The 15522-nt window shown below is 44.4% G+C and overlaps 1 protein-coding gene across 1 annotated transcript in view; it reads left to right on the top strand.

Annotated features, from left to right (window-relative positions):
- Positions 1 to 13025, top strand: part of Galm (galactose mutarotase) — a 48716-nt gene extending 35691 nt beyond the window's left edge. Inside the window, exons 5-7 of the mRNA XM_048353093.1 lie at positions 7643 to 7784; positions 11377 to 11551; positions 12848 to 13025. Of these exons, the coding sequence (XP_048209050.1) occupies positions 7643 to 7784; positions 11377 to 11551; positions 12848 to 12925 (395 nt within the window). The 3' untranslated portion in view covers positions 12926 to 13025. The remainder of the gene's footprint in view (positions 1 to 7642; positions 7785 to 11376; positions 11552 to 12847) is intronic.
- The last annotated feature ends 2497 nt before the right edge of the window (positions 13026 to 15522 follow it).

The following is a 15522-nucleotide window of genomic DNA, read 5'->3' as shown; positions in this document are numbered from 1 at the left end:
GAGCACTTTACCCCTAGGCCATATTTCCAGCCGGTCCCTGAGCGTTTGTGTTCAAGGCTTAGTGTTCTACCACTTTAAGTCACAGTACCATTTCACTTGTTTGGTTTTTGATACAAATGAAAACCTATCTGTTTCCTCTTATGCATACATCTCATCTTGTTGTAATTAGTGATTCACCCTTGCACTATGCAAGGGAGTCCTTTCTTGTGTCTCTTCTCTTCTTGTGCTGTTAGCCAGACCTGACTCATCTTTCAAGATCAGGCTGCCATCACACCTTTCCTGACCCTCTAGTCTCTCCCCTCTCATCGCATTTGCAGCAGTCCCCAGTAAGTTTTTATTCTCAAATTCTGTATCTTCTACCCAGTGTTACATTTAAACATAGAAAATGTTCAGAAATTGATGAGCTAACAAATTTGTGTTGCTTTTTCCCCATCCAAAAGTAATTGTGAGGATGAGTATTCTTAGCATCAAGTCACTTAAAGGCACGGTGATAGTACAGAAAGATGGGGACAGGACTGACATTAGCCTCCTGTAGGACCTGTTACATCAGTGCTGGAAGGTAAAAAGCATCCTATCCCAGGCTGCGAAGAACTATTTCTATGTAACAAAATTACTCCAGCACTCTTCATTTGTTCCCAGTGTTTCTGTTCATAGGAATTTACTCAATGTCCAAGGCTTCCATTAAAGATAGAGAGGGAGACAGAACCGCGAGATGGCTGTTTCCTTCCCATGTTCCCAGTTGATTTTGACCCTTGCTTGGTGACCTCGTTAGGGCTGTCAGCTCCAACACACGGCTTCTCCACGTGATTGAGCTTCCGGACCACATGGTGGCTGTCTTGAGGAGGGGTGGCATGCTGAAACCACTTTGTATTTTACAACCTGGCCTCAGAAATGACAGAGCATCTCTTGTTCCACTTTCTATTGGTTGAGGGAGGGGAAAAAAAAAGGGTCCAGCTCAGAGTGGAGGAGTGTCAGCATCACTTTGTAAAGAGCGTGTGTGGGAGAGGATGGAGGCTTCTGTGCAGTCTGCCACAAACAGGCCTGGGGAAAAGGCCAGATTCCTCACAATAGAACATGGGCACAAATCCCTTAGGTGACATAAAGAAATCAAGTTACATTTTTTGAAGGCGGTGAGGTTTTCCTCTACTTTCAGAGTTCAGGCAATTATATCTCGTCAAGAGTCAGAACAGAGGCTGGGCACTGGTGTCTTATGCCCATATTCATAGCTACTTAGGAGGCTGAGATCTGTTTTTGTTTGTTTGTTTGTTTTTGCCAGTCCTGGAGCTTAGACTCTGGGCCTGAGCACTGTCCCTGGCTTCTTTTTGCTCAAGGCTGGCACTCTGCCACTTGAGCCACAGCACCACTTCTGGCCATTTTCTGTATATGTGGTGCTGGGGAATCGAACCCAGGGCCTCATGTATATGAGGCAGGCACTCTTGCCACTAGGCCATATCCCCAGCCCCGGAGGCTGAGATCTGAAGATCAGGGTTGAAAGCCAGCCAGAGCAGGAAAGTCCCCTTGAGACTCTTATCCCCAATTAACCACCACAAAACTGCTGTGGCTCAAAGTGGTAGAGTGCTAGCCTTGAGCAAAAAGAGCTCAGAGACAGCACCCACGCTCTGAGTTCAAACCCCAAATAGACCAAAAAAAAAAAATATCAAAACAGAAAGATTGTAACAGAGATCTAGAATGTTACAAAGTCCTGTTTTCAATGATCAGATCCTATTTCTCCTCATGCAAATATTCTCCAGCAAATATTCTCACATGAAGTCTCTGTGAGGTCTTCCTGTCACTTCCCGTTACTTTTGGCTCTCTGCAACTCTAATGCCATTCACGATATAACTCTTGATCATTCCATTGTCCATGTTGGTGGTCCCCTGTCCTGTCAGCCTGTTAAGAGTTTGTCTTCAACTGATCCTTCACTTCATCATTCTCAGCTGCTCACTCTTCTGGTCCCAGAGACATACATTTAATTTTGTCATTGCCTTTCATTGCCACCTTCCATTATCACTAAGATGTCTGTCTTTCAGCTCGTCCTTCTTCATCATAAGAACCTATAGATCTTTGGGCCTTCTGCCTTTTCCTTCTCCTTTACTCCATTTTCCTTCTCCCTTCCCCCTGACCCTCTTTTGACCTCACTTTTCTTCCCTCCCCTCTCAGCTTAGATCAAGTTAGTCATTAGAGCTGGCCATCAGTGGCTCAGGCTTATAATCCTGGCTACTCAGGAGGCTCAGGAGGCTGAGATCTGTGGCTTGAAGTTTGAAGCCAGCCCAGGCAGGAAAGTCCAGGAGACTTTTATCTAATTAATCACAGAAAAAAATGGGAAGTGGGTCTGTGGCTCAAGTGGTGGAGTGCTATCCTTGAACAAAATGAATTCAGGGATATCATCCAGGCACAGAGTTCAAGCCCCAGGACCAGCAAAAAAAAAAAAAAAAAAGTCAATCATTACAGTCAATCCTTTACATATGCTCAGCTTTCTTGCTCTTCTCCCTCATCTTGTGTTCTCCTAGCAAAACCCAAGCCTGACTAAAACCAATCCCCAATAGCAGCTTCCAGTCTCCTATAGCCATGCAAAAACCCTATGGTAGGTCCTTGATGCTGGCCTATAGCCAGGTTTTCCCTGGCTGTAGGAAGCAGAAATGCTGCCTTAAACCACTTCCCTGCCTCCAAGCTCTATCCCCCCACATCTGTGGGCCTGTGCCCACCATCCACCAGACTTTGCTACTGACATACCCAGCCATCCTGTAGGAAGCTAAGTCCTCTTCAAGCCAGGTACCAGTGCCTCCCACCTATCATCCTAGCTACTCAGGAAGTGTAAGGGAAGGGAAAACTCATGATCTGAAAATCATGGTTTGATGCCAACCCAGGAAGGAAAGCCTGTGAGACTCATCCCTTCAGTTAACTACTAAAAAAAAGTCAAAGTGGGGGAGGGGGAAGGCGAGGGAAAAATGAGGGAGGACGTAACAAGTCGAACAAGAAATGTATGTACTCACTACCTTACATATGAAACTGTGACCCCCCTCGGTACTTCACTTTGATAATAAAAAGAAGAAGAAAAAAAGTGAAGCTGTGGCTTAAGTGGTAGAGCACTATCCTTAAGCAGAAAAGCTCAGAACAATGACTAGGCCTTGAGTTCAAGCTCCAGAACCAGCCAAATAAAATCAAATAAAATATTTAAAGTCCTCTTTAGAAAACAGCAACTCTTAGCCAACACACCTAGCTCTCTAGTAGCTCCCAAGCTAGAGTCTGATGATGTGGCATCCTCTTTGAGGGTACCCTTTCCATTTCCGCCTCACTTTTGCTCAGCTCTGCTCACAGAGCATCTCTTTGCTATTCTTAGTTCAAAGCACAAACTCATCTATGCAGATTAACCAAAGTTAGAACAACTGCATGTTCATTTTCCAAGTTCTCTGAAAAATCAAGAGCACTTGGGGACTTGGAGGGTAGAAGAGGCTGGCGCCAAGTCAGACACTAGTGAAGTGGAAAGTGCCTTTGTGCAGGCATGGAGACTTCAACACTTGTCACTTCCGGCAAGTCCCTTTCTCTGCCTGGATCTTAACCTCTTTATCAGCCAAGTCAGGGGTCTGGATGAAGTAGTTCCCAACAACCTTTCTAAATGACATTACCATATTCATAGTTGCCTGTGTTTTATACCTCTGCTTCGAGCCCAGACACAAAAATAGAGCACAATGCCTGTATTTAGATATTCATATTCTTTATAGACAAAGGGGCTTGCAGTAGTTCTATAATTATGCACAGTGTGATGAAGGATTTAGGAACGTCTTTTCTAAGTATGATGGATTGGTTCTCACAGTGGAGGTAAAAGAGTGCTCTTAAATCATTTGGACTTTGCTAGAATGTGGTGAGGGCAAGGGACACAGTAAGGACATTCTAATCATGAGAAAGCCCAAATATGTGGTGAATGTAAGGGACAAGTTCACACTTTCCAGTATGCCTGATCATTAAGCACGTGAGAGAATAGAGCTAAAAAGAATGACTGCAAGCTCGTCTTTTTTCATTTAGCAAAGCTCATTTTGTTTCTCACTGAGCAAAAATCTCATTTTAAAATTTCTTTTCCTATTGTGTGTGTGTGTGTGTGTGTGTGTGTGTGTTAGTGTTAGTACTGAGGCTTCTTGAACTCTAGACCTAGGTATTGTCTCTTAGCTTTTTCACTCAGGGCTAATGCTCTACTACTTTGAGCCACAGCTCCACTTGCACTTTTCTGGTGGTTAACTGAGGGTAAGAGTCTCACAGACTTTCATGTCTGGACTGGCTTTGAACCATGCTCCTCAGATCTCAACCTCCTGAGTAGCTATGGTCACAGGAGTAAGCCCCTAGCCCCCAGCTGTCCCTTGTATTTACTTAGGACCTTTTTCTGAAGGTGTTTAAGCATATCACTTACCAGACATTCCTTATAAATGTGTCAGGCAGCACATAAGAGCAGCTTCATGTTATGGGGGAAAGCTGAAAAAACATTGCTATGTCACTCAGTGTGAGTGAAACAGATGAGCAGTATAACCCTGTGTCCTTCCTTCATGAAATTCCTGGCTGTCTATGTTCCTCATAATCTTCTACTTACAGTTATACCTTAATGGAAGTATTAATAAGCAAGCTTGACTGATCCTAGGCAGTCACATCATCCTGTTAGAAGGTTAAGGTTTGAATTCAATGTGTGGCTTTAAGGAACAATGAAATATTAATATTTTATATTAGGGAAGGAAGCATAACAATTGACACTGAAAATATGGATTTGTGAAATTAAAATCTCCCTGAGCTCATGAGAATCCCTACTCTTGTGTTCCAGTCTAATTGTCTCATAAGAACCATTGTTGTGGGCTGGGAATATGGCCTAGTGGTAAAGTGCTCGCCTCATGTACATGAAGTCCTGGGTTCGATTCCTCAGCACCACATATATATAGAAAAGGCCAGAAGGGGCACTGTGGCTCAAGTGGTAGAGTGCTAGCCAGGGACAGTGCTCAGGCCCTGAGTTCAAGCCCCAGGACTGGCAAAAAAAAAAAAAAAGAACCATTGTTGTTGTGTCTTGGTATATGCCTGTGATCCTGGCACTCAGAAGGCTGAGACAGGAAGATCTATAGTTTGAGGCTAGCCTAGATAGTGAGACCTTGTCAGAGAGAGAGGAGATGATGAAAAAGAAGAAGATAGAGAAAGGAGAACAAGAAAGAGGAGAATCATTGTTGTCTTTTTAAAGTACAATTTTAGTGATATTATTAAAGAGTTATACAGAAGGGTTACAATTCTGTAAGTCAGGTAATGAGTACAATTATTCTTGGAACGATATCAATCTTTCCTTCATTTTCTCCCATATTCACTTTCCCATCCCTGCTCACAATTGTGTAGGTCATATATGTATGTATACATATGTGTGTGAGTACAAATGTTGAACTAGCAATTCTCCCCTAAATTTATTGGGGTTTAGCTCAACTTAAATATTTGTCATTACTTTTGTATCTCTAGCACCATCTAGTGGAAAGCAAAGTACTTTACAGGAATATATATATTTTTTTGGCCAGTCCTGGGCCTTGGACTCCGGGCCTGAGCACTGTCCCTGGCTTCTTCCCGCTCAAGGCTAGCACTCCGCCACTTGAGCCACAGCGCCGCTTCTGGCCGTTTTCTGTATATGTGGTGCTGGGGAATCGAACCTAGGGCCTCGTGTATCCGAGGCAGGCACTCTTGCCACTAGGCTATATCCCCAGCCCAACAGGAATATTTTAATTAAGAGGAAGGCGCTAAGGGAGGGAGCTCAGAACAGATTCTAACAAAAAGGATTATGTAAATCATACTGAAGTGACTTGTGAGAGCCCCCCCCCACCCCCCGCTCCCCGAAATCCGAGCTGTGAAATCCAAAAGGATTGGGAGGTTGGAATGCTAACATGAACTCTCAGAATGCTGAGTTTTCTGAAAAGGTCAATCAGTCCTGGCTTGACAGGAATTCAGATTTCTATCCTGGGTTAGGCTAATTCTACCCCAAACTTGCTGGGACCAAAAGAAAAATGCAAGTCAGGGGCTGGGGATATGGCCTAGTGGCAAGAGCACTTGCCTCATACACATGAAGCCCTGGGTTCAATTCCCCAGCACCACATATATAGAAAACGGCCACAAGTGGCGCTGTGGCTCAAGTGGCAGAGTGCTAGCCTTGAGCAAAAAGAAGCCAGGGACAGTGTTGCTCAGGCCCTGAGTCAAAGGCCCAGGACTGGCAAAAAAAAAAAAAAAAGCAAGTCATTTACTGCTTACCTGTACTTCTTAAGATAAATAGATCACTTATCACTTGAGTAAGATTATACCACATGATTGGTGACTTCAAGGATATTGTGACCTCACTTTCTGCACATACACCTCTATACCCTACTCAATACCTTGTAAAATGGGCCTAAGGGGGTGTGAAGCTGGCAGAAGGCTTCAGGCTCCTGGTGCCCCAAATTCCAAGGTCTGGTGTTCAGTACTGCTTTGTCCCTGGGTCACGGTGGGTTGCGACAGTGATCATAGAATAAATATGTAACCACTAAATAAATGTACAACCTTTTTATATTATTGGCAGCACACATGTAGATAAACACAGTCCTCGTGGCAAAAGATTTTTTAAGTCAAAAAGAAAGCATATTATAAACTATGATATATTCTAAGAAAACTTAGAACATATGTGGGCTTATTAATTCCATGTGAATGCTACATTAGACAGTTTCTCAGATTGAATCCCAAAGCAAACCCCAAAAGAATGAAGTAGTCTTTTTCTTCTTTCCCTTTTTGAGGTTTTGGGGATCAACCCCCAAGGCTTCATGCATGTTCTATCACTGAGCTTCATCCCCAACGTGTGTGTATGTGTGTGTGTGTGTGTGTGTAAATACTGGGGCTTGACCTCAGGGCCTTATGTTCTTGCACTCCAGGCTAGTGCTCTACCACTTGAGCCACACCTCCACTTCCATCATTTTCCTGGTTAATTAGAGTAGCTAGAATTATAGGTGAAGGCCACAGCACCAGCTACAATGGAGGTATTTCAATAAAAACAATAAAAATGGCCTGATGCCAGTGGCTCACCCCTGTAATCCTAACTACTCACAAGGTTAAGATCTGAGGATCATGGTTCAAAGCTAGCCCAGGGAGTAAAATTCATGAGACTCTTATCTCCAGTTAAGCACCAGAAAAGCCAGAAGAGGGGCTGTGGCTCAAGTGGTCGAACTCTAGCCTTGAGCAAAAGAAGCTCAGAAACAGTGCCCAGATCTTGAGTTCAAGCCTGGAACTGGCACAAAATAAAGTAAGACAAGGCAGAGCTAGCTGCAGCCAAGTGGTTGATTGCTTGTCTAGCATGTCTGAGATGATGAGCTAAGTCATTAGCATCAAGTGTTTGGTCTCCCAGCAACCCCAGAGCCCTACATGAACTCAAGGACCCCCATCCTCCCACAGGAGGAAGGCTGCATCCCTGAACAATAGCTCTGACTCAGTGTCCACTTCTGCCCAAAGATTTGTGTTTCCTCGTAGCATTTAGGAACCCATGAAAGCAGAATCAAAGGCTTTGAATAACTAAGTTAGTTCTTCTTTTACCTATTTAATTATTTTAGTGATAAGGTACAAGTTCTGCCTATTCATTTATTTACTCATTTAACTTCATTCACACTCTTCCCACCAGGAAATGTAGCGCCTGTGCAAGGAACTGCATTCGACCTGAGAAAACCAGTGGAGCTTGGAAAACACCTGCAGAAATTCAGCATCAACGGTTTTGACCACAACTTCTGCCTCAAGGGATCTAAGGAGAAGCATTTTTGTGCAAGGTTGGAAATTTATTTGTCACCTCTCTAAGTGATGGGGAACCAAATACCTCCTCTCTTGTCTTTTCAAAGCTCCCATGACACAAGGGAATTCTCTTTTTTTTTTTTTTTTTGGCCAGTCCTGGGGCTTGGACTCGGCCTGAGCACTGTCCCTGCTTCTTCTTGCCCAAGGCTAGCACTCTGCCACTTGAGCCACAGCGCCCCTTCTGGCCATTTTCTGTATATATGGTGCTGGGGAATTGAACCCAGGGCCTCATGTATACGAGGCAAGCACTCTTGCCACTAGGCCATATCCCCAGCTGACATAAGGCTGGGTTCTGTAGGACCTGCTATCATCCTTGGGCCTGTACTCAGGAATCTTTGTCCCTATCTCTTTCTGTCATCTGTCAGAAGGCCTAGTTTCCCTGACGGGTCCCTTTGCCTTCACTAAATTTCAAGAATCCTTTGTACTTTGAATGTGTGACTTACACTCTGCCCACTTCCCTGTGAGGCTGAAGGCTCCATTCTTTTGTGGCTCTCACACCCTAGATTTGCATGTACTCTCTTCATTAAATTCCCAGTACCCATTCCCTCTTTGTATATCCTTGAGTCTACTGTAAGACCCAGTGCCAGGATTGGCATTAACAAGTTATCAGTACATAATTGTAGAATCAATGGATTCTTTTTGTTTTTTGGCCAGTCCTGGAGCTTGAACTGAGGGCCTGAGCACTGTCCCTGGCTTCCTTTTGCTCAAGGCTAGCACTCTACCACTTGAGCCACAGCCCCACTCCTGGCTTTTTCTATATATGTGGTGCTGAGGAATCGAACCCAGGGCTTCAAGTATGCGAGACAAGCACAATACCACTAGACCATATTCCTAGCCCAGAATCAATATGGGATTTTAAGGAAAATAGTTCACATTCTAATAGTGACAGAGAGAATTTCACAGATCTCTGCCTCAGAGCCTCAAAGGCACCTGTGTTTCTCTAGCTCAAGAACCTGGGTGTGTCTTACTCAGCTTCCCCGCCCCCCTGCTCTCACCTGAGGAAACCCCTCCTGCCTTCTACCCACTGATTCAAGTCTTGACCTTCCTCTTCCCTGAACCCCCTGGTTGACAACTAACACTGTGTTTTAACTATGTCATAGGTAGAGCTGCCTCTTGATGAGTCTATAAGACCCAGGAGGCCTTGGGGTGGGAGCATGGCCCTAACAAACCGTAAGACCCTAAGTTCATTCCCAGTCACACAAGAAAACTCAACCCAGTATCTACAGCCTCATTATCAAGTACAGAAACCAGGAAGGAGCACACCCGTAAGGCCTGGACACCTGTGGCTTCATACCTATAATCCAAGCTACTTAGAAGGCTAAGACTAGGAGGACAGCAGTTCAGGGTTGGCTTGTGCAGCAAAGTTTTTGAGACCTCTTCTCAACCCATAGCTGAGCACAGGGGCACGTGTGTGTCATGCTATATATATAATTGGGATGGTGGTTTCAGGCCAGCCAAAGAAGAAAAATCCACAAGACTTTATCTCATCAGGAAAACTGCATGTGATGTTAGTATGTGCTTGTCATCCCAGCAATGACAAGTCCAAATAGGTAGGTTGCAGTCCAGGCACATACCAGGAAAAGAAACTCAAAAATAATTAGCACAGGGCTGGGGATATGGCCTAGTGGCAAGAGTGCCTGCCTCATATACATGAGGCCCTGGATTCGATTCCCCAGCACCCACATATACAGAAAATGGCCAGAAGTGGCGCTGTGGCTCAAGTGGCAGAGTGCTAGCCTTGAGCAAAAAGAAGCCAGTGACAGTGCTCAGGCCCTGAGTCCAAGCCCCAGGACTGGCCAAAAAACAAAACAAAACAAAAAAAATAATAATTAGCACAAACCAAGCACAGTGGTCCAACCTGTAATCCTAGCTACTTGGGAGTCAGAGATTAGGGGATCATGGTTTGAGATCAGTGTAGGCATAAAAATTAGCAAGCCTCCATCTCAATGAATGGCTGGGCATGATGCCACACATGTGTCATTCTATTGATTACAGTCCAGGCCACCCAAGTATGGAGCAAGACCCGATCTTGAAAATCATTAATGCAAAAGGGGCCTGGTAGAGTGTCTCAAGGGCTCTCAGATAGAGAGCTTGCTTAGCATATGCTTCCTAAGAACAAGCACCATCATCATCATCATCATCATCATCATCATCATCATCATCAGTGCCAAACAGGGCTGGAGACTTGTTTCAGTGGTAGAATACCTGCCTAACAAACTCTAGACTCTGAGTTCAAAACTCAGTAATGAGGGGCTGGGAATATGGCCTTGTGGCAAGAGTGCTTGCCTCATATATATATGAAGCCCTGGGTTCGATTCCTCAGCACCACATATATAGAAAAAGGCCAGAAGTGGTGCTGTGGCTCAAGTGGCAGAGTGCTAGCCTTGAGCAAAAAGAAGCCAGGGACAGTGCTCAGGCCCTGAGTCCAAGGCCCAGGACTGGCAAAAAAAAAAAAAAAAATCCCACAAAACTCATTAATGAAGACATAAACAACAGTAGTCAGGTGGTGGTGGCTTATTCTGGTAATCCTAGCTACTCGGCTGAGATCTGAGGATTGCAGTTTGGAGCCAGCCCAGACAGACAAGTCCATGGAAACACTTGTCCCCAATTAACCACCAAAAGTTGGTAGAAGTGTGGCTTAAGTAACAGAGCACTAGCCGTGAGCAAAAAAAAAATAACAAGAACAGAACCAGGACATGAGTTCCTGCCCCAGGACTCACACACACACACACACACACACACACACACACACACACACACACAACTATTAAGTAGAAACCCACAGGAGGACTGTTAGGGAAGACCTAAGAAATAGCTTGCTCAAGCCCGTAGAAGGAAAACAGTTTAGTCGAGAGTCGTAAGACATGACTGATAACCTTTCCAGGCCAAGCAGAGACCACCAACTCTGAAAAAGAATTCCAGGACTGGCAGTGTTTCTTAGAGTTATATGTAGTACTTACCTAGCTCTGGTTCCAGCCCCCCCCCACCCCCCCTGCCCAAACACAAATCTTGATCTGTCCAAAACTGCCTGTCTCCAACCTGGCTGCTTCCCTCACCCTAGTTCTCCACCCTTGCAGTGGGCTGAAGTCAGTTTTGTCATTCCTCAAAAAAGCCAAGATCAGAGTGAGAAGTTGTTACCAATCTTTGAAACCACCCACTCATGCTTCATCCATGACACGGGTGCCCTGTAATCCTAGCTACTCAGGAGGCTGAGATAGTAGGATCACAGTTCTAATACTCCATCTCTTATTTCCAATAAACCAGCAAAAAGCCAGTAAAGGTGTGGCTCAAGCTCCATAGTGCCAGGTGCCAGCCTTAAGTGGGAAAAGCCAAACCAAGAGTATAAGACCCTGAGTTCAGGCCTCAGTACCAGCACACACGCACACATATACACACATACACATACACACACAATCACCATCATCATCGTCTTCCTACCTTTATCTCCTCCATACTTGTCCTTGTTTTGTGGCTGGGTTTGATTCCTGCTTTCCAGTTGCTTCCCAGCCTTACTTCCCTTCTTTCTGCATTTTAACCTAGGCCTTACAAGTGGCTTGTCTTTCTTCCTAGGGTGCAGCATGCTGGAAGTGGCCGAGTACTTGAAGTATATACCACCCAGCCTGGCGTCCAGTTTTACACAGGCAACTTCCTGGATGGCACACTGAAGGGCAAGAATGGAGCTGTCTATCCCAAGCACTCTGGTTTCTGCCTCGAGACCCAGAACTGGCCTGATGCAGTCAACCAGGTAAGGAAAGCCACACAGGCTGGCTCAGCAGAATGGGGTTAAGTCCAAGGTCATGCAAGGCTGTCGGACTCAGAAACCTATTAATTGTTCTCAGCAAATCCTGCTTTAAAAAAAAAAAACTATAACCAAGGAACTAGTATGGCATTCATAATTTTTTTTTTTTTGTGGCCAGTCCTGGGCCTTGGACTCAGGGCCTGAGCACTGTCCCTGGCTTCTTCCCGCTCAAGGCTAGCACTCTGCCACCTGAGCCACAGCGCCCCTTCTGGCCATTTTCCATATATGTGGTGCTGGGGAATGGAACCAAGAACTTCATGTGTAGGAGGCAAGCACTCTTGCCACTAGGCCATATTCCCAGCCCCTCATAAATTTTTTATTTTTTATTTTTTTGGCCAGTCCTGGGGCTTGGGCTCAGGGCCTGAGCACTGTCCCTGGCTTCTTTTTGCTTAAGGCTAGCACTGTGCCACTTGAGCCACAGCGCCACTTCTGGCCATTTTCTATATATGTGGTGCTGGGGAATTGAACCCAGGGCCTCATGTATACGAGGCAAGCACTCTTGCCACTAGGCTATATCCCCAGCTCCCCTCATAAATTTTTTAAAAGCTTGTTTTGTACCTTTGCCACCCTCTGAGTAATATTTCTCCTTGTCAGTTCCTTACTCATTTTCAGCAACTGTATGTCTAAGATCTTCCATTATCTTTCGTTGGTTTCTCCCTAACAATTTTCTTTTCTAGCTATTACTTATAGTCAATGCTCCTCAAAGTGCTGGCCCACCCTAAGAAGCCTTACAGGGTGCTGGTGGTGCACACTTGTAATCCTAGCTGTTCAGAAGGCTGAGATCTGAGGGTCATGGTTCAAATCCAGTTAGAGCAGAAAAGCTGGTGAGACTCTTATTTCCAATTAACTAGTAAAAAGCCGGAAGTGCAGCTATGGCTGAAGAGAGAACATCACCCTTGGGGGGGGGGAGAAGCTAAGTAGGAGTGCATGGCTCTGAACTCAAGCCTCAGTACTAGGAACAATAAGAACAACACCACCACCACCCCCCCCCCCCGCAAAAAAAATCAAACAGAAGTTTGCACACTATGTACCAGAATATAAATCAACACATTGTTTCCTCCAGAGAGACCTCTTGGACAAAGTGTGCTTGGTAGTATATATTTTCATTATAGTTCCAGTTATTCATCTCACTGCAAACCAATAATACATTGGGCCCACACCTAGCACTGGTCCAGAGCAGCAGCAGTAGACCCTGCAACGAGGGGTTGGGGTTTAACTGTGTGCTCTTTTTCCCCTTCACAGCCTCACTTCCCTCCTGTGCTGCTGAGGCCTGGGGAAGAATACAACCACACCACCTGGTTCAAGTTCTCTGTGGCTTAAAGAAGAGTGACTCCTTGGCAGCCTGCCTCCTATGCAGAAGATCTGGAGGTTTTGCAAGTGCTCCTGTGTACTAAATCATACAAATGGTAGTTTGACATGATCATCAATATTTTCTTTCTCAATAACCAGCTCCAGGTCACATTTAATGACCAAGCCATGTTTAATGACAAGCTCCATTCTGCAATGTAGAGGTCAAGTGGACTCAACCACGCATGTCTTATCTAAGGCCTGACCCTACCCACAGAGTGGCCCCTGGGATTCTTGGTAGTATTGTAGGGACCTTCTTTCCACCTTGCCTTTATCTTTTTCTACCTATCTTTCCTTCTTTGCTGTTACTTTTTTTCCTTTTGTGTGTGTGCGCACACACACGCACTGATACTAGGGCTTGACATCAAAGCCTTAAACTCTTTTCTCTTCATGGTGCTGGAGCCACACCTCCACTTCTAGCTTCTTTGCTGGTTAATTGGAAATAATAGTCTGGGATTTGGCTGCCTTGGCTGGCTTCAAACCATGATCCTCAGATCTCAGCCTCCTAAGTAGCTAGGATTACAGGTGTGAGCCATCAATGCCCTGCTTCTAATTGTTTTTCTTTCCCTTCTCTTCTTCAAGCCACGCACCAGAAGCTAGGACTTACGTCCAGGCCACACAAGTTCAAGTCACCTTCCTTGCTTCTACCTTAGTCTACCAGAATAATTTCTAGCATCACTGAAGGGCAAAAAAAGGGATCTGGTCCCTGCTGTTAGAGCCAGCCTTCTCAGATTCACCTTTGTAAAAAGCAATAGGATCAGCTGAACTGTCTTTTTAGCTGTAGAAGTGGTGTGATTTAAAATATAAGATCCAAATATCCAGAATTTATAATCTCTGCCTTTGGGGTAAATAGCATACCCAGTGCAGGCACAGTATGGGAAGATAGGCTGAGTGTCTCACCTGATACACTGCAGGTACAATGGGGCAGACATGTTAAGTAGCTTAAGGCTAGAACCTCTTTTCCTGGATAATCAAACCAATGATGGGTTTGGGATGATTTTTTTTTAGAAGAATACTTTATATGATTATCTATCATTGGATATAATAAAAGTAAAATCTGCATCTTCAGAAGACTCTAGCTCCTTGACTCACCTTTAGGTCTTCATGTATCAGGCACAAACTTTGAGAAATGGGTCAAGTATCTGGTGTATGTTCTGGATTCTGTATGGTTTGTTTTGTTGTACCAATGTTGGTGGGTGAACTCAGGGTCAGGGCCCTCTCCCTTACGTTTTTCACTAAAGCCTAGCACTATACTACTTGAGCCACACTTCCATTTCTGGATTTCTAGTGGTTAACTGAAAATGTCTTTTTTTGGTCTGGTACTGGCCTCAAATTAAGATGTTAAAATCTCAGCCTCTAGAGTAGAGCTCGGATTACAAGGAGCCAGCCACAGACACTTACTGGTATTTCAATTCAAAGTGAAAAAGGGGGCCCTACACTGGGGCTCACTCATGTAATCCTAGCTACTCGAGAGACTGAGATCTGAGGATTGAGGTGCCCAGGCAAGAAAGTGCATGAGAATCTTAGCATGAAAATCTTATCTACAAATAACTACCAGAAAACCAGAAGTGGCGGCATAGCTCCAAGCGGTGCTAGCCTTGAGCAAATAAGCTCAGGGACATTGCCCAGGCCTTGAAGTTTAAAGCCCTATGATTGAAAAAATAAGGGGGTAGAGGGGGTGTGAGTGAAATTTAGAGATTGTTATTCTGTGTGAAAGTAGCCAACCTATGCTTATATGAAACACACAGAAGAACTCTGGGGAAAAAATTCTTTGTGTTTATGAGAAGTGTAGTCTGACAGCATATGAGCCTAACTGTGACATTTTACTGTTTTATAATTAAATCACTGAAGTCCTCACCAAGAAATAAAACATTACAAGATCACTAAGATAACTGTATAGCACTGTTATGAAGACTTAAGATATAACTCCACTCAGTAGACTAGGATCCCAATACAAGGCCAGTGTGGGATACATAGTGAAATTTTATCTCAAAAACCAAACCGAATACACTGGGTATTGTATATATGCCTACCTGACTAGGGAAAGGAAAGAAGAACGAGGGTGTAAGATATCACAAGATATGTACTCACTGCCCTATCATGGAACTGTACCCCTTTTGCACAACACCTTGTCAACAAAATTTAATTAATAAAAAAAACCCAAAAAACTGAAGAGTTAAGAATATTATACCTTCACTGGGTACCAGTGGCTCGCACCTCTAATCCTTGCTACTCAAGAAGGTTTAAGATGAGGCCCAAAATTTAAAGCCAGCCAAATCCCAGAGACTATCTCTATAATTAACCAGCAAGATGCTAGAAATAGAGGTGTGCCTCAAGCCTTAGATGGACAGCCCAGAGGAGAAAAAAAAGGAAGCACACACAAGGCCCTGAGGTCAAGCCCCAGTTACTAGCACATACATACATACATATACTCAAAGTTATACCTTGAAGGCTAAACTGTTATCATTAGGTAACCAATGGCAGTTCGATCTTGAAAGACTAAAAGAAGTTCAGTGCCAAATACTTGACAGTGCTAGGCAAACACTGCTTCAAATTTCCTGAATAGAATT

Source organism: Perognathus longimembris, chromosome 8, assembly GCF_023159225.1.
Source record: "Perognathus longimembris pacificus isolate PPM17 chromosome 8, ASM2315922v1, whole genome shotgun sequence".
Classification (NCBI taxonomy): Eukaryota; Metazoa; Chordata; class Mammalia; order Rodentia; family Heteromyidae; genus Perognathus; species Perognathus longimembris.
This window is presented reverse-complemented; position numbering and strand designations above follow the sequence as displayed.